This window comes from Amphiura filiformis, chromosome 14 (genome assembly GCF_039555335.1).
Source record: "Amphiura filiformis chromosome 14, Afil_fr2py, whole genome shotgun sequence".
Lineage (NCBI taxonomy): Eukaryota > Metazoa > Echinodermata > Ophiuroidea > Amphilepidida > Amphiuridae > Amphiura > Amphiura filiformis.
In genome coordinates, this window is record NC_092641.1 from 21896282 (window position 1) to 21921001 (window position 24720).

General features: G+C 38.9%; 2 protein-coding genes across 2 annotated transcripts in view; one reads left to right on the plus strand and one right to left on the minus strand.

The window, feature by feature from the left end:
- The window catches only part of LOC140169827 (protein turtle homolog B-like), a 69636-nt gene extending 67518 nt beyond the window's left edge, over positions 1-2118 (minus strand). The window contains exon 1 of the mRNA XM_072193128.1: positions 1937-2118. The gene's annotated coding sequence lies outside the window, so the exon portion shown is untranslated. The remainder of the gene's footprint in view (positions 1-1936) is intronic.
- Positions 2119-6030: 3912 nt separating this feature from the next.
- LOC140169280 (ATP-binding cassette sub-family C member 11-like) lies at positions 6031-24485 on the plus strand. Its single transcript, XM_072192536.1, has 5 exons — positions 6031-6190; positions 10700-10898; positions 12879-13025; positions 23929-24076; positions 24471-24485. The coding sequence occupies exons 2-5, from the start codon at positions 10708-10710 to the stop codon at positions 24483-24485; spliced, it is 501 nt and encodes a 166-aa protein (XP_072048637.1). The 5' UTR covers positions 6031-6190; positions 10700-10707.
- Positions 24486-24720: the final 235 nt, after the last annotated feature.

The following is a 24720-nucleotide window of genomic DNA, read 5'->3' on the forward strand; positions in this document are numbered from 1 at the left end:
GTATTTCTCTGGTTTCCAACCTTGAATAACAAGTCAGTTTGGGCCTATAACTTGATTTTCTGGCCAAAAATATTTTTTGAAAATTAAAAAAAAAAAAAAAAAATTTTTTTTTTTTTTTTTTTTTTTTTTTTTTTTTTGTTTTTTTTTGAATTTTTTTTATGTCGACACACTGTCGACGTCGGTATACGAATTATATCGACATGTCGACAATAAAAAACGGTGCCGACCACATCACTAGTTTCCATGTTATTTATTTATTTAACCTCGTTCCCATTATTTTCTAAATCTGTTCTTTCTTACATTTCCCTTTAGCTTCTTTGTTTATTTGCTGCTTGTGATTTCCCGTTTCCATGTTTTTTATTTAATTCTGTTCTCATTATTTTAGCTTCTTTTTTCTTACATTTCCTGATTAGTTTCTTTCCTTCTTTGTTTCGTTCCCGTTTCATTTAGTTACTTTTTAACTCGTACTTTTTTGTCCTCATTTTAATTTTATTTTTCTTCATAGTACCGCTTCATGTTGTTTCTTTTTCCCGTATTTATTCCTCTCATATCGTGTCTGCGGACGTGTTCACCCGTTATCATAATCCCGTGACCCGTCCATGTACCTTTTTGTCCTTTATTTTTCCTTCTTCTGTATTATCATGTCCACTGGTCTCTGGCTCGCAGTCGCGTGGCTCTGCGCCGTTTACACGCCCATTGGCGTAGTGCGCATTACGCACGAGGCGCCGACACGCTGCCGGCCAGCTGCAGTGACGTGTAGGCTGACAACCGATTTTCATAACAAAAAACCAGTTTTTACCTATATTTTCACTGTTTTTGCAGCCAATTCTTGACCGTTTTCAACCAAATAAAGTTTAAACACGTTCCCGTATATTCATCGATCTCCCGTATGAATTTGGCGACATTTGGATCGAAACTGACGGAGCCTTTATAGGCATACATAGATACATAGATAGATACATAGATACAACATTAGCCTATTTATAGTAAGACTAGCTTCTTTTTTTCTTACATTTCCTGATTAGTTTCTTTCCTTCTTTGTTTCGTTCCCGTTTCATTTAGTTACTTTAACCCGTTGGCCTATTAGGCCTACTCATACCTTTTTTTGTCTTCATTTTAATTTTATTTTTCTTTATAGTACCGCTTCATGTTGTTTATACAACACACATCTTTTTCCCGTATTTATTACGTCCTCTCATAGCGTGTCTATGTCTGCGGACGTGTTCACTATGTTTACCCGTTACCATAATCCTGTGACCAGTCCATGCACCTTTTTGTCCTTTATTTTTCCTTCTTCCCGTATTATCATGTCCACTGGTCTCTGGCTCGCAAGTCGCGTGGCTCTGCGCCGTTACTCGCGCATTGGCGTAATCGCGATTACGCCGCTGGCGCCGACGCGCTGCCGGCCAGCTGCAGTGACGCGTGAGGCTGGCAACCGATTTTCATAACAAAAACCCGCTTTTACCCATATTTTCACTGTTTTTGCAGCCAATTCTTGACCGTTTTCAACCAAATAAAGTTTAAACACGTTCCTCGTATATTCCCGATCTCCCGTGTATGAATTTGGCGACATTTGGATCGAAACTGACGGAGCCTTTATAGCGATACATACATAGATACATAGATACAACATTCCCCTACATGTATTTATAGTAAGATGCTATTCATCATTCATGTCATTGTACCGGTAATTACTATATGACGTCGTAGGCCTACATGGTTTTTTTTAACTTAAAAATTGCCTTCATGATTATATGATAATACTGTAATACATAAGTATGACGAAAATGCACATATTAAACCATTAGGGTCACCCCTTTAACTTTGAAACAGTTAAAGTGAAAGGACTTTTTTGTCTGTTCATTTGTTCAAATTGTTGGAACTTTGCATGTTTGACTATCTAAGGTTTAAGGTTTTAACATGTTTTTAAGCTTACCTTCTATTTGCATTATTGCACACGTCGAATATACTGCTATGTAAAGTAGTAATCTCATAATAATATCCTTCCCCATTTTGGTAAGTATCCTTGGTTTAAATCCAGCTGGTGAAGGCACAGGACGTAACAAATTGTGTGATTTACCCCTACTGATTCTTCAGTGACAAATGAATCATTTTCATTTTGTGTACAAGAACTTCGGGATCCCTAATGACGTCATGCAAACTTTTTTGACAACTGAATTTTGAGGGCGCCACACAGCTAAAATTTTCAGCAGGGGGGGGGGGCTCCAGGCCAGGAGTTCCAGCCGCTGATGAAGTTGGTAATCAGAATTGTACAATTCGACTTCAACTCTTGTCTGTTTGTTTGCTTGCATGTTTGATTTTCGATGGGCAGGGGCGGACTGGTTGTTGTAGGCGGCCGTGGCAAATTGATTAAGACCGGCCCTGTGAAAAAATAGAGCGTAGCGAGCGAAGCGAGTGGAGCGACAAACGCTAGGGGTCCAGGGGCCCGCCTTAGGGCCCCTGGTGGGGGTCCAGGGGGCGAAGCCCCGGAAAACTAGGGGTTTTAGCTATTTTAGGGGGTCAGGAAGCCCGTATTTGACAACGATTTCTCAAGCCAAATTCCATTTGTACATACTTGAGATATTCTTTATTGCATTGTCAATCACTTGCAATAATCAAGATAAAACCAACAATTATTCAATGTTTCCTTTAATTAAGTGAGCATGTTTTATGTTTTAACTCATCTGCACATACATGTATACAAGTCATGTTACATATCATTGCGGAACTGTCATGAGTTATCATATCATGAGTATATTCAATCATCAAATGACAAATGCTGAGAATTGTGTAGGCCTACATGCAATTTTTTTCTTTTCCTGTCACAAAAGACCTCCCTTTTAAGGAAAATTTGACAAATTTCTGGTAGTCTTTCACTGTTTTTTTATTATATCAATTTTGATGACTTTCTAAAAAACAATTATCAACAATTTGTCAACTTTTATATTTTTACCCAAATTTTGTCACAGTATCACTGAAAGACCCCCTTTTTTAGTCCTCCTCGCTGAATGACCCCCTTGTTATGGCGTCAAAGCTCTCACCAAAAGCCCATATTTTTGAACTCAACTGGTGTCCACACATCCCTCACTTCCAAAGTCGAGTGACTTAAATGTATAGGCCTAGGCTATCAGCCCCTATTTCTACAGACCTATAGGCCCTATCACCAACAGTAGACAAGCAGTGGGTACACTGTAGGTTCTATAGGCTTACTCATCCCTTATCCCCCGACCCCGATCTCTCCTCTTTGGTCTCTTCTCTTTCCTCTTAATTTCCTTTCTTTCTCCTATGTCTGTCTCCTTCAAATGCCCAAATCGGCCCTAGCCTCATTCCGCAGCCACATTGAAATACCAATATTCCATCGCCAGCCGGCCCAATATTTTGCTGTAGGCTTAGGCGAATAGGCCTATTGTATAAATTGTATTTTGTAGTTGGATGGAAGGCCACGTCACGTGGTATGGCCTCTCTTCATTTAAATTTTACTGTATTTGCATCCAGAGTAGGCCAGTTGTTGCTCTTGAATCAGCATGATTAGCCTATATCTATGTTTTATTGGCCTTATGCTGGATACGGTCTAGAGAATTGATTCAAAAGGCCACTTTATAGGCGATGCCGCGATGGTGAACTAGGGGCCGGCCCGGCATATTGCTTAGTGTTAGGGCCTATGCCTTAAGTCCAAGGACCTAGGCCTATACCTTAGGCCTCAGTATGCATAGCCCCTCGGTCCTATGGCTCAGGCCCTAGGGCCGGCATATGTCTTAAGCTACTACTCCTTCTCTCCCGGGCTTCTCTCCCCTTTTCCCTTTCTTTCTCCTCTTTTCCTTTCCTCTCTTTTTCTTTTTTCTCCCCTCTTCCTTTCTTTTCTTTTTTTTTTTTTTTTTTTTCTTTTCTCTTCTTTTCACTTCTTTTCGAGCAACCGGCCCTGAGCGGCCCAGAACCAAGCGGCCCATGTGGCGATCGCCACAACGCCACAGTGGCCAGTCCGCCCCTGTCGATGGGTGCATGTCAAGATAATTATAATCTGATCCAATATTTAATTTAATCATGGCGGCGCGGCAGTGCTGCATTTGTGCATCAAGTGGCGTAGGCCTGAATTCGTAACAGGTGTCAGATCATTCCGACAGCTGTCAAAAAGTTGGGAATAATTTTGTAACGTCAGATTCATGTTATTTTTTTAATCAACGTTTAAAGGGATATTCTGGTGCCGGAGAAACCCAGATTTAAGGCAACTATATAGCAGTGCAGAATCACTACTGTTCGGGTTCAGTAGGCAAGCTGAGACGAATATAGCCTACCTTCAGGTATATTCGTCTCAGGCCTAAGTAGGTTGACAGGAGGTTGGGATGTGAGAGGAAGGACTCAAGGAGGCCTTCTCAGCAATCAGTTGTCCCCCATATGGAACATATTAAAGCCGGGATTAAAACCAGGAGGCGCGACGGTGTCGGCTGAAATTCGGCAGGTTGAAATTCGTAATGTCGCCGTTCAGGGGTTCATATCTCTCAAGTTCGTCTTAACTTGTTTCAAAAAATCAAATAAAAAAAAACCGCTCAAAAAATTTAAATATATTGTTATAGTCTGTCCACATAGAATTAGTACAAAGTAAATAGACCTCGGAAATTGGAGGTATGAGAATAATTATTTCAGCGCAATGTTTCTTTGGCGCGCCAACTGCTGCGCGATTTGTAGGCCCTACACTACGCTCTTTACGCGTTCCGTCTCGCTCGCGTGTGATGCAAAGCATCGACCCCCGATGCCACAGATTTGGTTTGTACTTCTAAGTGCACAGACTGTAGGCAAAAAAAAAATAGGGTTGTCTCATGTCCCCCGAGCGATTACAAATCCAATGTTGTTGATTTGCGTACATTTCCTCAGAAAAAAGTACATTTTCAGAAAATATAGCTTTTTTTAGCTACAACATGAGACCAAAATCACATACTGAAGCTACTTGACTTGATTTTTAAATATTGACAATTTGGGCGAGCTTGCTTATAGTCCAGTCAAAGTGGGTTTTGACTCACCACTAATTGCAACAGAATTTTTTGCACTGTTATAAATGTCAGAGATGTCCCCTGAACAGCATACAAAAAGTATACTAAAATATACTTGGTGGAAAGGTAGTTTTGGGCGAGAAAAGGTCATACAGGTGTCAAATTTCAAAATCGCTCCAATCATTTTAAAAACTATACCAAAGCATTCCTCTAGTCATAAGGATTCGGAAAAAATATAGTTTGCCATATCTGTGATGTACGGTTCTTGAGTTATAACCGAAAAGGTCAAAGGTCAAATGTTGGGTTCAACAGAGGTCAAAAAACTAAAAATTGTCTGATTTTAACCAAAATGGTCTCAAATTGTTCGGCTTGCAAACATAATTCATTTAAAGAATATTTGCACTGTTTAGGTTGTTTATTACATGCGTAACATCGAAAACTAGGTCGGGGTCAATAGAGTTCAATGGTCAATGACCTCTTTTACCCTGCTACCTAGGTAACGAAACATCCAAGATATGGCAAACTATTCTTATTTTGGAGTGTTTTTAAAGGACGAACACATTGAGACCATTTTTAAGGAGATCGGAGCATTTTTTCGAATTTGACCCACGTGGAGCCCAAAATTTGACCTTTGACCTTTTTGCTTATAACTTGAGAATGGTACATCACAGATATGACAAACTATACTTTTTCTGAATCCTTAAGACTAGAGGAATGCTTTGGTATAGTTTTTAAAAGATTAAAGCAATTTTGAAATTTGACCCCTGTATGACCTTTTCCCGCCAAAAACTACCTTTCCACCAAGTATATTTTAGTATATTTTTTGGTATGATGTTCAGGGGACATCTCTAAAATGTATAAAAGTGAAAAAAATTCTGTTGCAATTAGTGGTGGGTGACACCACTAATTTGTTTAGATTGACTGGACTATTACTATTTCCATGCTTGGAATTGACCATTTATTTCACATGATTGTATTTAAAATGGGACGTTTATTTAGTGGTATGCGCCCATAAGTTGTACAGCCCAGCATGGAAGAAGAAAAGCACCGGCACGGCACTAGCAACTTTTCCTGAATGTGTATCTGAGAAAAGAACATTTCATCGTTTTAAATAACTGACTACGGTATATCTTATTGCAAAATTGTTTCACTCTGTCTCTGACTACTCAGGCTCTGCTGCACAGCCTGCACTGACAGTGGTATCGGTACGTATGTCGAGGTAAGCTTAAAAATCATAAAGTGCAAGAAGGGCCTATATCTGGTTCCATACAGCAATACGTAGTATTGCTGTCTGGTAAGCAGGTACGAATTGAGACGTCGTGAATTGAGACGTCGGAGCCGGTCAAACACAGAGGACTAGCCTACATCCCGTATCCTACTATCACTCAAACAAGCAAATCTCTTCACGAATTCACTCACCTTGCGATCCTACATGTACATCATCAGTTGAAATAGACTGCCTGACTAGCCTGTATCTCGTTTCGGCCAAAGAACGTCTGTAATACATACCTGTTTTTAATGACTTTGCAACAATGTTTCTATTGTTAGCAATAACAGCTTGCATTCATACTTTTGAGTTTATATGGTGAATTTTCGTACACATCATAAATAGGTGAAATCAGAATATCCTGAAAGGAATTTAGGTAAAGAATTCAACAACACTGACCTCGCAGCAGCTAATGTTTTCATGTAAACATGGCGTCATTAGACATTTTTAGCCTACGTTTCGTATCCTACTATTTGCTCGAGAAACACTAGCCACGAATTTGCTCACGGATGCCCTCGCATTACGTGTTAGAGAATATGCTCGAACAACCTACTATCGGATCGTTGAAACAACAAAACCTCAATCCCCGGCCTCTTCACGAATTCACTCACCTTCCTACACCACCAGTTGAAATAAAACTCGAAACATCCCGTGTTATTCCTCAAAACTACATGCACCTTCATTAATAAAAAATTGAAATCCTAGTAGAAATCCGTTATCGAAAATTGTTTGATATAAAAAGTCACAAAAAGTAATTTTTCTGAAGAGTAGATACCGCGTGTCAAAATGGCGGCCGCAGTCGCATCCCCCAGCTTTGTACGTGTACCCAGGTCACGGTATGTCTACGCGACGAACAGTCAAGGTCAGAGAACAGCGCAACCTGTCTGCTGTAATATAATGGCTCCGCCCAATGAACGGCGCTGTCAATCATCCTTATTGCCTTTGTCGAACAGACTTTTACGCAGGTAAGAGCTCACGCTGTCCTCACTTTTTAGGATCGACGAGCGTCAAGTTGTGTAGGAGACTATCCACGTTGGAACCATTGGATTACGGAAGAAATATTCATACCAGGACTGAAGCAAATGTGGCCATTTCTATGTTTGTACCGGGCAAGTACTGGACATTTTTCAACACGGAGCTAGCGGAAAATACTGCAAATTCGTCCAAGGTAAGCAAAGGGTTGGGGATCGCATTTTTAACTTTGACTAAACTGTTTCGGAGTTAAGGCACGCTAAAAGTAGACCATTCCGGGGGCTGTATTTGGTGTACATGTGACGTTTTGAACAGAGTAAAAAACGACCACTTATTCGCTATTGCTGAAGTATACCCGCCGAATCATGTACCAATACACAAGGTATTGGTACATGAGATCAGGTATACAGTTGAAACAAACATCTAAAGTTTCCAAAAACAACTTTGTCATTCCTCAAAACTACAAGTAACTTCATTAATAAAAAATTGAAATCATACTATTACCCGTTATTGAAAATTTTGTTCGATTTATGTGAACCAAAAGAACACACGAGTCGAGTTCAGTTTACCAAAATGGTAGCTCCTGCCTCCTGGTCACCTCAGATATGACGTCAGTATCAAGCTGCTTAATAAACGGTGGATCGGATTGGTTGAAATCAACGCCACGTTTTGACCTTACAGGGGTCAGAGATATGCATATATTCATGTATTCTTTATAGTTGTAAACTGTAATTGTTCTTGTACTTTATTTGTATTATATATATCGTATCGTATTATTATATATGTTTTGACCATATCTTGTTGTAAGATGAATGTCAATAAAATCTGAATCTGAATCTGTATGAAAACAGCGATGCGGATATAGTATCATCACCGGAACTGAGAATTGCGACATTTTCGATGTTTGTACCGGGGAATTTCAGACACGGAGACTCCGCGGAGATTTCGACAAATTCGTCCAAAGGTAACCAAAGGGTTGGGGATCGCATTTTTAACTATCTCTAAATGTTTCGAATTGAGGTCGGCTAAAAAGTAGACAGTTTCGGGACTGTAATTGGTGTAGATGTCACATTTTGAACAGTGAGCGATAAGTGACCAATTTGATGCTCAGCACAAGTGACTATCTTTACTCAGGGTAAGAAGGGCCCAACTCCCAATTTTTTACAAAAATGAGTTAGACCCAGCATTTTATTGCCAGCAGACTGTTCTTCCTTGTGTGTAAAAGATGAGCCAAAATTCACTAGTCTTCCACGCACACTTTATCATGATTTTCATGGAAGAAAGGCCCAATTCCATGGAGTTCATGAGTTGGGGCAGCCCTTCTTCCCAGTGTTCCACAAATATTGGTAAAAAGAGGAATTTTGTTAATCATCCATGAAATCTGCTTTTTACTACTAACATGTAACATGCTTAGATGTGCAATTAATGGATAATTACCAAATTTCTGTAGCTATTTATAACACATCTGCTTACGAAACTGGCACTTGCAGGTGGAAGAAGGGCCCAACTCCAGCTCGTATTAAGACCTGTACCGTTGCCATGGAAACATCATATATAATTTCGAATGTATGTAATGTTGTATGTTCAAGTATTAAAGGTCCACTGAAGATGAAAACATTCTGTCTATAAAACTTTTCCAAATATTAAGTTTTTTCTTAATATCTCAAAAACAGTTTTGATGGAGTTGGGCCCTTCTTCCACTCAGGTAATTAGGTAACAAATCGTCGGCCGCAACACATAGTGGCGTAGAGTTATTTTTCAAACTTTCCGTTTCACATAGTGGCGTACAGGTTTAGAGCTAGCTATTATCCTATAATAGTTATTTTTATTTGCTATTAAAGATACAGTGTAATAGTTTGAACCTTAAACTTCAATTTCAAATGGAATCGGGCCACTGAGAGATAACAATGGACGAGTATTGACTCAGTTACTAGCAGCATATCCTTCAAAAACGCTTTTGCTCGGAGACGATTTTGTCCTTCACGTCACGCCACTATGTGTTGCGACCGGCGAAATAGTAAGAAACACTGTCGCTGCAAAATCATAAAAAAAGGTAACAAACAGTAATAAGAAACACTACAACAAGTCATAGAATATTTTTTCAATTTGAATTTGGTGATCCACCCAAAATAAAAAAATCACCACATAGATCCGTGAACTGTGAGTTGTACTTGTAATTGTATACATACACCGAATGTAAACTGCTCAAATAAAGAAAGTCCGCAGTCAGTCATGTAACCCGTTCTACATCAAAACCTGATTTTGTTATGACAATTTGATTGATAAAGTCGTGTGCAGAATCTTAGCTCCAATTTGATACCAAATTTGGTACCCAAAACTCTAAATTCACAGAGATTGATACCTGTATATGAAATTTGGTGCATTTTCAAAAGTTGCAAATTAAAAAGCGAAGCACGCGGATCTGTGAATGGCAGAGTACGACCATTAACATGGCCCAAAACAACCGCTTGGTCATATCGATCGCGCCGTGCCCTAGTATTCATCAGTAAAGCACTGTAACAATCCATGCGTTTAAATTAACAATTGAATAAAGCGCGCGCTTCGGATAGTCGACGTGGGTTCATCGTGGGCAAACAAGCTTGACCACATTGCCACGCTAAGCAATTTCGACCGCGTGTATCGTTTTGATTTGCAACTTTTGAAAATGCACCAAATGCCATAAACTGGTATCAATCCTTGTTACTGTTGAGTGTTTGGTAGTAAATTTGGTATCAAATCAGAGCTAACAAGATCCTGCACACGACCGTATCAATCAAATTGCCATAACAAGATCAGGTTTTGAAGTAGGACGAGTTTCATGACTGCGGACTTTCTTTATTTGAGCAGTTTATAACCACCTCCATACTGATGACTATACAAACAAGGTAATAAGCTGTCCAATGTCAAAAGCCGAAACTCACACATTCGATGGGTGTACCAGTTGTATTTGTAGTACACTACAAATTTTGAACGCTTGACTTTGAGGACTCGTTCTCAAGTTGCACTTGTAGGAAGGCTCCAGTGTAAACTCTTTTCACTAGTTTATGTCGCAAAATATTAACATTGACAGACAGTTGACACTATACGTACCATTCAGCAAATTACTTCAGCGGTGTTCGTCTGCTCTGTCTGATTATCGCGTGAAAAGATTCTAGGTCACACGCTGGGATCAAAGTGAATTGATGTAGGCCATAATTTCTTAACTTAAAAAATATGTTCGCATTTTCACCACATGTGAACAATTATTTTGGCAGCTGGAATAAGGCAATTATTTCGAAATAATTTGCATGCCGAAAACTAATTCAAAATGAAATTTTTCGACCGCTTTCCACATGCATTTAACATAAAATTATGAGAATTACATTTATGGCCAAATTCGAAATAATGCGAATTTTTCTCACGGAGTGTGCAATTTCTTTGAAAAAGTAATAACACAGTTTGCCACAACCCCATGTGTGCATATTATATTTTGCAGTGCAAACAATGAATTCAACCAAGCCGATGCGTCTAAATGATGTGACCAATCATAACAATGACTACAGCAGGAGAGGTAACCATGGCAACAGTAGAAGAGAATCATCTGGATCATACCAGGAAGCTACACATGCTGTGTACAACCCAACTTATACCAAAATCAATTCGCGCAAGAAAAGGAAAAGGAAAATAGATACGAGGTAATGTATGTGTACAAACTAAAAAAGTGAAAAAAAAAATCCATTGAAATACAAGAGAAATCCAGCCATATTTTGTTAAATATGTGAATTCAAAATTTTCATTCAATTACAACAATTAAGCTCAATGAATATAATATAAAAGTGGAGATTTGTGCGCGCTACATTTTTTTCAAGCTTCCACAAGCTTCTGCCCCAAAAATAATGACGTGCAAATATATTCTTTTTGTTAGAATTTTGAAAAATAGAAAAACAGTTCAAAACTGGTAAAGAGCGAAAAAATTAATTGTGTGAAAATTTTCATTTTTACAGCAGGTTTTGTGACCCACAATAAACTTTAATTATGGCTAGTTGCAGCCTGATAACTATCAAGTCCTCCAAAATAAGTCTGCCCGTCTTATCTTCAGGCAACCGAGTCGCAGTCATGCCTCTCCTCTTCTCCAATCTCTCCACTGGTTGCCTGTTGCCCAAAGAATACAGTTCAAGAGTCTTCTCCAGACATTCAAAGCATTTCACACCCAATCACCTGATTACATCTCTTCTTATTTTCAACCTCGGACCCACAAAACATCTTATGCGCTTCGATCTGACGCTGCTGTCACATTTGAAGTGCCTCGTTCCAAGAAACAAGCTGGCGATCGCGCCTTTTCTACAGTGGGGCCGCGCCTTTGGAACGAGTTGCCCACCACTGTCCGAGGTCAAGAAAATATTACCACATTCAAGAATCTCCTTAAAACCCACCTCTTTCCCACTCATTAGCTCTTTTTCCTTTCTTGTCTTTCTCTCTTTTAGCGCTTTGCCTACTTTTGTAAAAGGCGCTTTATAAATCACATTGTTTATGTTTTATGTTTATTTTATATGCCAATGCTCAATGTAGGATTGTGATAAATAAAAGAATTGTAATGTAAACAAATATTTTGATCAATAACATATGACCCAGGAACCAGGAACAAGTTGCATTTTTTACATTATTTGAATAAAATTAAGAATTATTGATCTCCTCCCATAGGCCTACTTGGCAGTGGGGTTTGACCCCCACCCTTTTTATTTTACCCCCACCCTTTTTATTGAGGCACCCTTTATATTGAAAATTCCTGACCCCCACGCTTTTTACTGAGGCACCCTTTATACTGAAAATTCCTGACCCCCACCACTTTTTGCTTTTTCCCCTATATAATTTGTATACATTGATGAAGTCACAGGCAATTTGGTTCGAAGTAAATCAAGTACGCCGAGTTCTGCACCTATCATCACACGATAACCTAGTGGATGTAAACATGCATCAAATGGAATTTTATCTTGTGATATGGTTTGCGGGCAGTGGTTTGGCACTTATTCTTGTGGTTTGGCACTTATTCTTGGAAACTAGGATGATTTTATCATTCAATGAAAATATATTGTAAGCTGGCACTCCCACCCTTTTTATTTTACTCCCACCTTTTATATTAATCCACCCTTTTTACCAACAAAGTTTAAACCCCCACCCTTTTAAGGATTTTCCAAATTTCCAAGTGGCACCCTTTAAAAAGGGTGCCCTGCCAACAGTGCCTCCTAACTGCATAGTATGGAGTCAGTGAGCATGTCAATTGATAATAATAGCTGTACAAAAATAAAAGTTACTCCAAACAGTGGAATGTAAAAATTCCTCAAATCTCAATATTTATACGAAATTGTAAATTAGTGCAGAGTAGATTAGATATGAAAATGATACGTTTTAGGAAAATTATTGAATCATTTTCATCGGATTTATTGATTTCACAATGTTGGCGAAACAGAAAAAAATCTTTTGAACAACTTTGTCGTTCATTTTTTGCTTGAAATATCATGACCTTTAAACTTTCATTCAAATGGGTTACCTGAATGGGTGACTCCATTTTAAAGTCTACACCCTGTGTGTGGGAGATCTTCCATAGGGGGTGTATGGATTTCAACTGGAATAACTCAGTTGAAATGTGTAATGTCTTGTCAATTTGAATGTTGCAGGCCTCCAATAGACGGTGCTAACTGGTTGTCAATCCTCACTTTTTCATGGGTAACGCCACTGTTTATCAAGGGATGGAAAGGAACCCTGAAGACAGAGGATCTAACAGTTCCTTCTCGTAAAGACTCAGCCAAGAAGAACAGTCACAGGTTTGTAAAACATATTAATTTATTTTATTGTGAAGTTCAAAGTTGTCCAAGAACATACAAATGTAACCGCTCATGTTATATAATGTGTGCAGCGTTCGAAATATGCCTCAAAAAGTTACAGGCCAGCCGGGCTTGACCTTAAAAAGTTACCGGCCAGCTGGGCCGGCAACTAGATGCCAGTCAGAAAAGTTACCGGCCCGGCCAAAAGTTACATGCCAATAGCCGGCTGACCGCCCTATTTGAACGCTGAATGTGTGATTTGCTCCACAGCAACACCTCAATTGTGTTTGAATGTCTACTTTTTGCACCAGTGTAATGGTGCATCCAACTGAAATTAATATGTACCTTATTAGCATCACAACCCCTTGCAATATCGCACAGGTAAATCAGAAACTTGTTTGTGGACATGGTTTGGAACCAAGCTCTTTATATCCTAAACATGTCATAATTAGAACCAGCAGTTAAAATACCTGCATCTTTTAGCTTGGATTTAAGATCTCATTCGATGAAATCGTTCAAGAAAATTAATAAAGATGACGATCCAAATAACCCACGGAAGACACAAATTCAAAAGTTGCACTTTGCTCCATTACATGCCCTATTGATTTGTACACAAAGCGTTCTCAAACAAGAACTAGCGCTGTGCTTTTAGTTTCCATTGATTAGCACATTAATTAAAACTTGTGTCTTGCTTTATTGATTATAACATAAAAGTGCAACTTTTGATTTTGTTCCTTCCTTATTAAATGTTTTGGATCACTGTTTCTTTAATTCTCAACCAATTTCAACAAATGAGGTCTTAAATCAGAGCTTAGAGTACAGGTATTAAGTACTAACTGCTTGTTTTAATTTTGACATACTGTGTTTAATCATAGGAAATGCAGGGGTAAACATATTTTGCATACTGTATATGTGCACCTTGTATGCACAACCCGGTGTTATCACTTAACATTGACTATGTGTAGGCATGATTACAGTTCCCAATTTCGTGAAAAAAGGGGTTCTTTGTAAACCATGTTTAGGAACATTTTACGGGCGCGATATTTAAAAAATAGGGTTGTTTTTTGACGACGGTGTACTTGAAATTAAAAGATAGGGTATATTTTTATGAATCCTTTGGGAAAGATCATGTGTTACGCCTTTGAATAGGCAGTGAAAACACCGGGATGCACAACTGCAGCAGTTGAGATTGGATTGAAAATTTCCTCTCTATAGACCCCAAGGCAATCACTTGCATTGTTCACTTGATTTATTGGGAGTTGCTTTTCTTTTACTGTAAAAGTGGAAATTTATGCGGTACATTTTTGCGCTTTTTGTGCTCAATGCAGCTACCGCAAAAATAACCAGATTGTGTCACAACTAGGTGTTTCACTCAGCATGCAGCTACTATTTAAATATGCAAATTTTCAGGGAAATTCAAAAATTGCATTAACCCTAACACAGCACTGAACACTGCTTTTTGCTAAAAAAAAAAAAAAAAGACAAAAGATGACCAAAGAAGTCATTTGGTACCCCTGGGATTCAAACCATAAACCACTCAAGTGCCAAGCACACACTCACCAACTAGTAGCCACAGGGGTTTTGCTGGTTTTCATATAACTTGTAGATGTACACATATATGTGTACATGCAGTACATGTACACGTGTACAAGGTACATGTATGACTGGGACACCAGAAGTCTTTTCAATCTACTAAAGTTTGCGGCAGGAACTATTTTAGAATTATCTGTAAATGACCCCAAATGCTTTTGTTTTTGAAATGTACTATTATTTCTCAAGGCTCTATACACTATGGCAAAAAGAATTGGCTGAATGCAGGCCTATGCGGGCAGGATGAGGCATCTGTTTTCCGGGTTTTACTCAAGAGCTCAAGGACATGCAATCGGGTGTATAATGTAGTGCGGTTATGGTGAACTGTGCGGGAACATCATTAAGATTAATTAGCTTCTGTGAGTATTTGATGTCAAAGGGTAAGAGGCAGTGCTGTACGGTGCAAAAACTGATTAAGGAGCCAATGGCGCCTAACTTTATAAATTTAGGCGCCCATCAATTTTGCTCACAAGTAAAAAAAGTAAGAATGCATATTCATAGGCATACATTCATACTATTGGATGGTACGGGATGTACACATTTTGCACAAATTTGCTGGCGATTAAAAGCTTCAACAGTCGGTCGCCATTGAGCTCATAATCAATCTTCTCCTCTGTGATTTCATTTTGCTTCACAACCCATCGTGTCCTTGGCTTCATCACATTACTCGTTGACTGCCGATAAACGTCCCAATAAATCGGACTTAGTCACCGGTCAGTTCTCATGATAGATTTCCATGGCTAACGATGGTTAACTATGAAAACATGTTAAAGGACATCAAGAAAATTTTCTAAGTTATTTATTTTGAGCTCTTTCGAGTATCGACGAGTAATGGATATATTCTGTAGATTTAGGTTGTCTGTGACTGCTAATGTGAGGCCGTCGTGGAGGTCGTGCGGGGCTCAAACTCGGTGGGTGGGTGTAGTTCTGTCCTGGCAAGAAGAAGTTTATGTTCGTTAAGTCATCCGACCCCGGGCCCCCCCCCCAGGGGTCATTTGAGGTCAAATGACTAAAGACTGTCATATGGGCAGGAAACGAGGTCGGACGAGGCTCAAACTCGGTGGGTGGGTGTAGTTCTGTCCTGGCAAGAAGAAGTTTATGTTTGTTAAGTCATCCGACCCCGGGCCCCTCCCAGGGGTCATTTGAGGTCAAATGACTAAAAACTGTCATATGGACATGAAACTAGGTCGTACGGGGCTCAAAGTCGGTGGGTGGGTGTAGTTCTGTCCTGGCAAGAAGATGTTTATGTTCGTTAAGTCATCCGACCCCGGGCCCCCCTCCCAGGGGTCATTTGAGGTCAAATGACTAAAACTGTCATATGGGCATGAAACTAGGTCGACGGGACTCAAACTCGGTGGGTGGGTGTAGTTCTGTCCTGGCAAGAAGATGTTTATGTTCGTTAAGTCGTCCGACCCCGGAGCTCCCTCCCAGGGGTCATTTGAGGTCAAATGACTAAAAACTGTCATATGGGCATGAAACTAGGTCGACGGGACTCAAACTCGGTGGGTGGGTGTAGTTCTGTCCTGGCAAGAAGATGTTTATGTTCGTTAAGTCGTCCGTCCCCCGGAGCTCCCTCCCAGGGGTCATTTGAGGTCAAATGACTAAAAACTGTCATATGGGCATGAAACTAGGTCGCACGGGCTCAAACTCGTGGGTGGGTATAGTTCTGTACTGGCAAGAAGATGTTTATGTTCGTTAAGTCATCTGACCACGGGTTCCCCTCCCAGGGGTCATCTAAGGTCAAATTACTAAAAAGTGTCGTATGGGCATGAAACTTGGTAGGTACAGTCAACATTTAAAGCAATATTTTTTGAAGGTCATTTTGGGGTCATCCAAGGTCACCACGGGTTATCTGAGGTCAAATTAGTAAAAACTCATATATGGGCATGAAACTTGGTAGGTACAGTCAACATTTAGAGTTATAAGTTTAGGTCATTTTGGGGTCACCCAATGTCACCCTGGGGTCATCTGAGGTCAAATTACTAAAAACTGTCATATGGGCATGAAACTTGGTGGGTACAGTCAACATTTAGAGACAAATTTTTGGAAGGTCATTTTGGGGGTCGCCAGGGTCATCTGAGGTCAAATTAGTAAAATTGTCATATGGGCATGTCACCATCAGCCTGGTAATCGCCCAGCCGAGAACCGCCAAATATGGGTAACCGCCTAGTCTATTTTAAAACTGATGCATCAATGACTATGTTCATCATGTCATATGTGATGCGATCAAGCAAAATCAGTCGGAACTCGGCAATAATAAATTTTCAATTTCCTATAGGATAGTAAAAAGCATTTATACAGCTGTATTTTGCAGAAAACCCCATTGAAATTGAACAACCAGTTCCAAAGATATGAGTAATTAAAGAGTTTCTAAAACAAGAGGAAACAAAAGAAAAAAGTTCCTTTGTTTGGCTATATCTCAGAATCAATATTTCCGAGTTCCGACTGATTTGGCTTGATCGCATCACATATAGAGGCCTTGCATGCGACGTATCATCCCGTAAATATGGCGGACTACTACTCAAATGCATTCAACAAAAGCATGATTGCAATCTACCGTGACAGTTCGTCTCACACACATAATCCTGCACTACGATCAAATAGGTTGATGACAACATTTGATTGAATGGACTGCACTCCGCCATAACTACGGTGAAGGACACCGGTTGAAAACCTTTGTTTGGAGCCAATCAATAATTTCATGCAGGGCCTCTATTGTATCATTCTCACATAGATATAGAAATACTAAAGTCGTTCACTATCTATATTTTTACTTCTAGTAGAGCTCCAATCTTAGGGTTAAAGTTATGTTTTAGGTTAGGTTAGGATTTTTTTAAAGTACCCAGTACAGTGCGACAATTTTAGCATAGGCCTATTGAAACTAAACTGGTGAAATATGGGACAAAAGTGGAATAAATTCACAGCAAAGCGCTAAAATGGCATTTTGTGGCTATAAAATGGCCAAATATGAGGTTAATTTATTACAAACCAATACACAGGTGTCAATATTGGGGGTGATTATATTGACCATCCCCTGGCAAAATATTGTGGCATTCCCCGATCTACGCCTATGTAATTTAGAGCCCTGTGACTCCATCGGTCTCCCTCTCCCTCTCTCTCTTTCTTCTTCTTCTCCCTTAGTAGTACCAACTTCAGAATCCTGAATAATATCGGACTGCGGATGGGTGCACGCGCTAGTAGCTCAATCAAAGAGTAGTCAGCAAAATCAGGTGCAATTCAATATGTACAGTGATGTGCGATAAAAATAATTGGATGCTGGCTACTTGGTGGTGTCCCTTAATGCCAACTTGAAGGCATCAAGAGATCTGAAGTCTGCTGGATCCTTTTCTAGTTTATTCCAGTCTCGGCTTGAGCGTTGGAAGAAGGATGAGGCAAACTGTTGCGTGCTACAGTAAGGCAACCAGAACCTGGAGTTGTGACCTCTGGTGCGTGATTTCGCTTCTTGGAGGTAGTCTTTCCAGTCGATGTCTACCAAGTTGAACCTGATGCGATATAACATGGTTAATCTGTACTGAAGTCGCCTGTTTTCAAGTGACGCCACTGAAGGTCCTTGAGCAGGGATGTTACACTTGTGTGCCGATCGTAGCTGCCAGTGACATAGCGGGCGCTGCTGCGCTGGACCTGCTCTATCTTTTTGATGTTACGCTCCCCCCTCCTTCCTTTTTTTCTTCCTCCCCTTGGCGGAAACTCTAATAGGCACAAAGGACCAATATGCGATACGTAATCTATTTCCTCTTCTTTCTATATCTAACCTCCTTGGGCCTACATATTAGTACTGATATATCATACGCTGGCGAAATTACGTAATTAATCGGATTAATTAACATACTGAGCAATAGGTGAAAACAATTTTGACAAAAGGAGTTGTCCTTGTCAATTTGTAGACATGTACTTTTGATTATTTACATATTCTTCTCCAATTACTGTGTAAAACATCCATCCAAAAATCTGATTGCTATTATTATGGATGAATGGACATATCACAAAAGGATTGCTTATCTCAATAGGGCATGTACTTAAGCATTTTTTTTTAATTTACTGGCGTTATTGGGCGTTTTATCGTAGGTCACCGAGTAATGCCGAAGATCAAAATCGATTTTATGTATTGTGTATGTATCATAGGACGCTCATATTAATTGTCTCTATGCGCTTGAGAATTCAACAATATAAATAATGGTAGCTCTATTATAATACACATTAATGTTTTAAGCAGATAAAATTCCAAAATATAATACGTTTTCTGCCTTTGCTTGTCACGTGGTAGGCCTATGTTGAAGTTGCGATTATATTTTTAAATAAGTTTCAGATGAATAACAACGAGACAAGTGGGCGAGTGGTCTAAAGCGCTAGGCTCATAGAGTACTAAGTGTTGCGCCGTGAGTTCGAACCCCGCCTGCCAAACTTTAAAAGAAGTAAATTAAAATTTGACTTTTTTTAATTTCATATTTGGGAAATGTGACTGGGAGAATTTATGTATGGTGTGGAGTGGTGTGATAGGGCATGTACTTTAACTGGCCGGCGCGGTCCGGTGACTAAGTCTTTATTGGGCGTTTTATCGGCAGTCAACGAGTAATGATACTCCAACCAATCGAAGTCATCGGCCCATGTTGGTTGAAATTTACATCATTTTAGGTTGAGCGGGTTGGGTAGAAGAATCTGTATTTCCCCCACTGCTTCCATCATCAGTTTCAACACGAACTTCCGGAGCAACAGTATTTCCCGATTTGCCTCCAAAAAAATCCAACAATGTCCTCTTTGTTGCCATTATTAAACTCCTACTCCTGATAAACTTTCAGCACACCAGCGCACCCTCGATGTATTCACATGCTAAACACTCGACCATACACTCTGCATTGGCTCACTGTGTAGCACATGTACACTTCACGATGTCAGCCTGTATAGCCACGTGCGTTGAATATTCATTGTGCATGTGAGTGACACAGCACGACATGCACAGGTCACAGTGGTACAGTAGTGAGGCACAGCGCCGTTGTGCAGTGTACGTGCTGAACAGTACATGCTCGCGGGGTCACGGGGAATCCCGGGAATGATGAATATTAATGATTATCCCTACCCGGAAGTGTTGAACACTCGTGTTTACGAAAAATATTTGCCAATTCACCCGAATGCCAGTCGATTTTTGTGTACAAAATGAGCATTAAATGGATACTTTATGGATCACTCATCATCACTGTATATTTTTTGTTTAGTCTTTGAGGTAAATATTGATTAGCCCTGGCGACTAACATGTGAAATGTTTAGTCGCCATTGGCGCTAAGAATTTTACTTTTGGTCGCATGGGCAAAATGTTAGTCGCCAATGCGACCAATTTAGTCGCACCGTACAGCACTGGTAAGAGGTCATTCTGCAGTATTAGTCAAAGCATGAACTCATTCTGTAGCACTTTAGATTCTTCATCTTAACATCTTTATAACCAACTGTACACATGTTTTCTGATCATAATTAACATCTGCTTTCCCTTTCTTTGTTTGCATCTTTAACTGTCCACATGTTTGCTGAACATAATTATAGAAAAACATTTGTTTTCCTGGTTTTTGGAAATGTTCATCTACTAGTAAAAGTCATAGACTCATACAGGATTAACTTAACTACCAGAACCATAGCAATAGATGAATAAAATGAACAGTGACGTAGTGTCATAGGGGCATGGTTGGTTCCCCCAATTTGATGACCCACGCTTCGCCACTGACAGTGAACACAGATGTCAAAGAAATGCTGATCACCCTGTAAGATTTTAAATGGCTTTGAAAAGAGTAGCATTGTATTCAATATATATTGCAGACATACACAAGTGATGAGTGCAATCTGCTTATAGTGTAGGGCGATATATTCAGAAATTGTATTCATCTATTACAGTAACCATCTCGGTATAAGCCCACCCCCTAGATGGGCATTTTCACTTCAAAAATGGGGATGGGCTTATAACCGGGGAGGGGCTAGTAGTTGAATTTAAAAATAAGAACAATCTTCCTCATTTGAAAATGCCCAATGTACCAGTATTTTCTATCATCTATGTCAATTTTTTAAAATTATAAGTATGGAATGTTAATTTTTAACTGATATTTTTTTTATATGTGAAAGAAAAGCACTGATATGATCTAAGAACTTGCCAAAATGACTACTGGGCTTATACCAGAGTGCACCAATTGTTCCCAGAATGGATTGAAAAATAGGGGGTGGGCTTATAGCTGAAGGTAGGCTTATACCCGAGTGGTTGCGGTACTATGGTAGTTAATCCTGTTACATCATACTTCTACTAGCTGCCAACACTATGCACACAAATGATCTGTACACTCTGAAGCGATATCATAAAGACACTAAAACTAAATTATCAAATCAAGGGCATGATAGATGAAGTGTTTTGCTCTGCTATCTGTGTTTTTTTACTTTATTTTCCTGATGTAGAATAAAAGAAGAGAGAATTTCAAAAATGACAAATTTTACTTTTCCCTCGAAACATGCAAATTATCCCAGCAGATGTAGCCAGCATTCTTGGTTAGGTGGGGCAAAATAGAAATTTGGTAGTCAAGTAAAAAAAAAAAAAAAAAAAAATGGTTGCATCATTTTGAGGCGTTATTATCGATGGGATACTTAAAGTGGGTTATTTGGAAAGACTGTAAATAAGGACTTTATTTGGGGCACTGTGCAAAATTTGATATTTTGCATTATTTTGGCCCATGATCGAGGTGAACGTTGTTGGAAAACAGGATTTGTGGGGGAGGGTTCTACCCACCTGCCCCACGACTGACTATGCTACTGCATACCAGTGAGTGTTTTAATCTGTTAAGCTGTAATACACCCTTCACAAAAGGTGTTGGGATCACCCTGAAGGAATAATAATCAAAATTTGTCATTTTCAAAACCACCTGTAATCATTCAAATGGGTATAACATGAGCATTGTGCGAATGAGGTATCACAATGTAATGCAGAACAAAATTCTCCAACCATTGACTACTTTTGTTTGTAATTTAGTTTTAGTGTCGTTAAGAAAACACTTTTATACTGTTTGTGTGCAGTACATGTATATATGGATACATTTTGAAGAAATGCTGCAAGCACATGTATCTGTGATTTTTATGGAGTTACGTTCCCTGCATATCACCATGCGCATATTTTTTGGGGGGCTTTGGGGTGTGTGCCACCCGTGGTAAAAGCAGGGGCTGTAAAAAGGCAGGGCGGCGGAAGAAGGGGCGGCAAAAAGAATTATTAATAAAGAATTATGAAAAATTTATGAAAATTTTGGAAAAATAATATACACATTAACATTTTGTGTTTTAAGGTCACTAGCGCCTATAAACCTTTTTTGGGGGGCTCTTCACTTTTTGAAACCATCAAAGAAAAGGTCAGCCTTTTCCAACTGTTGATGAAAGGGGCATCAAAATTGACCTTTTCTGCAGCCCCCCCTAGGGTAGAAGCGGCCACGATACGCCACTGATCACGAGGGAGGGGTAGATTGCTTAAAAAATAAAGTGTCTAAAAAATAATGCCCATCAGCAGTGTACAATGTAGCATGAAGGATATCACATTCACAATATATATAGCTATATGCTGCATAACATACAGTTCAAGGATAGTGCGCAAATGGCACAAGTACACATATGCATGTATCTGTGATTTGTATGGAGTTATGTTCCCCAGACGATCCCAAGGGTAGATTGATCTAGATTAGGCCAAGTAAATAAAAAAACATGTTTCTCGTCCCTTTCCGCTTCCTTTTTTGAAGATTTTGCATTTTTCTTTTTATTTTGCAATCTTTCTGTCATAACTTTTTGTAAAGATACTAGAGAAGTTGCAATTTCTTCGTATAAGCCTTTACAATAGTATGAGAAGCATTTGTGAAGTGTTTTGTGATGACCAGAGGGGCTGACATCTCAAAACAACAAAATAAAAAGAGCCTCTTCATGTTTTTCAGCTAAAAAGATTTTTTTTTCAATAAAAAATAAAAAGCCCCTCTTCCTCCTATTTTTCCAAAACCTGGACGAGAAACATGTTTTATTTTTTACTTTGCCTTACTTGTGTCTAACAAATTATGTCCATACATTGTAGCGTGAAAGATATCACATTCACAGCTATGATGCATAACATACAGTTCAAGGATAGTGCATAAATGGCACAAGTACACATGATTTGTATGGAGTTATTCCCTGCATATCATGTGGGTAAGATCAATCTATTGTTAACAAATTATGCCCAGTGTAGCATGAAAGATATCACAGATAATGCTGTATAGTTCATAGTTCAAACTCGAAAGTTTTTATCCTTTCTTTTCTTTTCAAATTTTACATGAGGTTAGTTCTCTTTCATTTTTATCACATATGAACATAAACATTGACATCATTTTTCATATTTAATTACATTAGCTTTCCAAAAAAAGAAAGAAAGATGAGAATAGAAAGAAGCACTCATTCGGTCAGTCGGCATGATGTTAAGGAGGTACTACACCGATGCCCAATTTTGTGCCTATTTTTGCATTTTTCTCAAAAATTATAGCGCATTGGTGACAAGTAAGATATGTATATTATATGGGCAAGGACTATAACTACTGAACTGGGAATTTTATTTCAACACAGACAACAGTTGTGGAGTTACAGTCAAAAATTAGGGAAAACCAATATTTGATTGATCAATAACTATTTGCCTTGAGTTGCTGAATTTTCAGTGCAGTAGTTGTAGTCCTTTATACATATCTTACTTGTCACCAATGCACTATAATTTTTGAGAAAAATGCAAAAATAGGCAAAAAATTGACCAGTACCCCCTTAATTGCGACAGATTGTTTCATCACATTGGTCATTTTTTTAATTTGGCTGTTCCATCTTGCACCCCCTGACATGGAGGGAACACTCACTGTCTCACCATTGCACTGGATGGGGGATATAGCACAAAACATTTTGGTGAAAAAATTCAAAAAGTTTTGATTTCTTATCAGGGGAATAAACTCAGATTTTTTTTTTTTAAATGTTGTTGTTCATTCAACCCCCTTTTTTATTCTATTGCGCTGTCACTACTATTCATTTTCCTTTGTTTTGTTTTCCCTTTTCTTTGTACACTTTCTTTTAATCATAGCTCAGACAGCTGGTATTGTTTTAGTTTGCTTTATAGCTAGCAAAGGAATTTGACATACCCAGCTGCTTTCATCAAAGTATTCTGAAACGGATATGGAATCGTATGGGATCAAGAAGACAATGAACAACATCATAAGATAGCATCAGTAGACACTGATTTGTGTAGATGTACAATGTAGATTGATTTTTGTTCATTTCATTTTAGGCTTGAGACAAGATGGGCTCATTTACTAAGCAAGCATGGAAGCAAAGATGCGTCACTGTTCAGTGCGTTGTTATATGTCATGCGAAGCGGTGTCATCCTTAGTTCAATTGCCATTACCATAGGATTCTGCTTAGCTATGGTCTCTGCCGTGAGTACTCTGTGTGTGTGTGTATGTTTCTGTTTCCTTTTTTATCTCTAACTTTGCTGTGCCTCAGCCATCCCCCCACACACAAAATCATCATGTCTTTCCAACATTCAACCCTTGGATGTAGTATGTGGTGTAGCTAGGACTTTCTTAGATCCAAATCTGCAAAAAAAAGCTTGCAAACATAAAAATTGAAAAACGCATCACAGTTACACAATCAGTGGACGCAAACGTACGTGAAGCAATGAAAATGTTTATAATCAGGAGTTAACTACATGGCAGCGACAAACAAACACATTTTGAAGTGGTTCATGTTGTGCATTGCAGGTTTTTGTATTTAAAATAATGATCAAATGATAATTAAAAAACACCTTGCATTGTTCATTACTCTCTTTAGACATGCTATACTTGAAACAAACTGATTATTTTTGGCCACATATTGTTATTGTATGTTAAGTTGTATTGGTTTAATTGGGCAATATACATCTAATATATCAAACGCATACACCAACAGTCTAAGATATAAAACATACTAAAAATTAAAAACTCGATAAAAACCAACGCAAGGCAGGAAATTGTTTTTAAATAACTTGTTGTCAATATATTGATTTCAGACTGAAGATTTGTTGCCTATACTCAATCCGGGG

Coding starts and splice junctions, on each gene's coding strand:
- LOC140169280 (XM_072192536.1), top strand. CDS start 10,708: ATGAATTCAACCAAGCCGATGCGTCTAAATGATGTGACCAATCATAAC. Junction 10,899..12,878: donor AAAAGGAAAATAGATACGAG/GTAATGTATGTG, acceptor TGAATGTTGCAG/GCCTCCAATAGACGGTGCTA. Junction 13,026..23,928: donor GCCAAGAAGAACAGTCACAG/GTTTGTAAAACA, acceptor ATTTCATTTTAG/GCTTGAGACAAGATGGGCTC.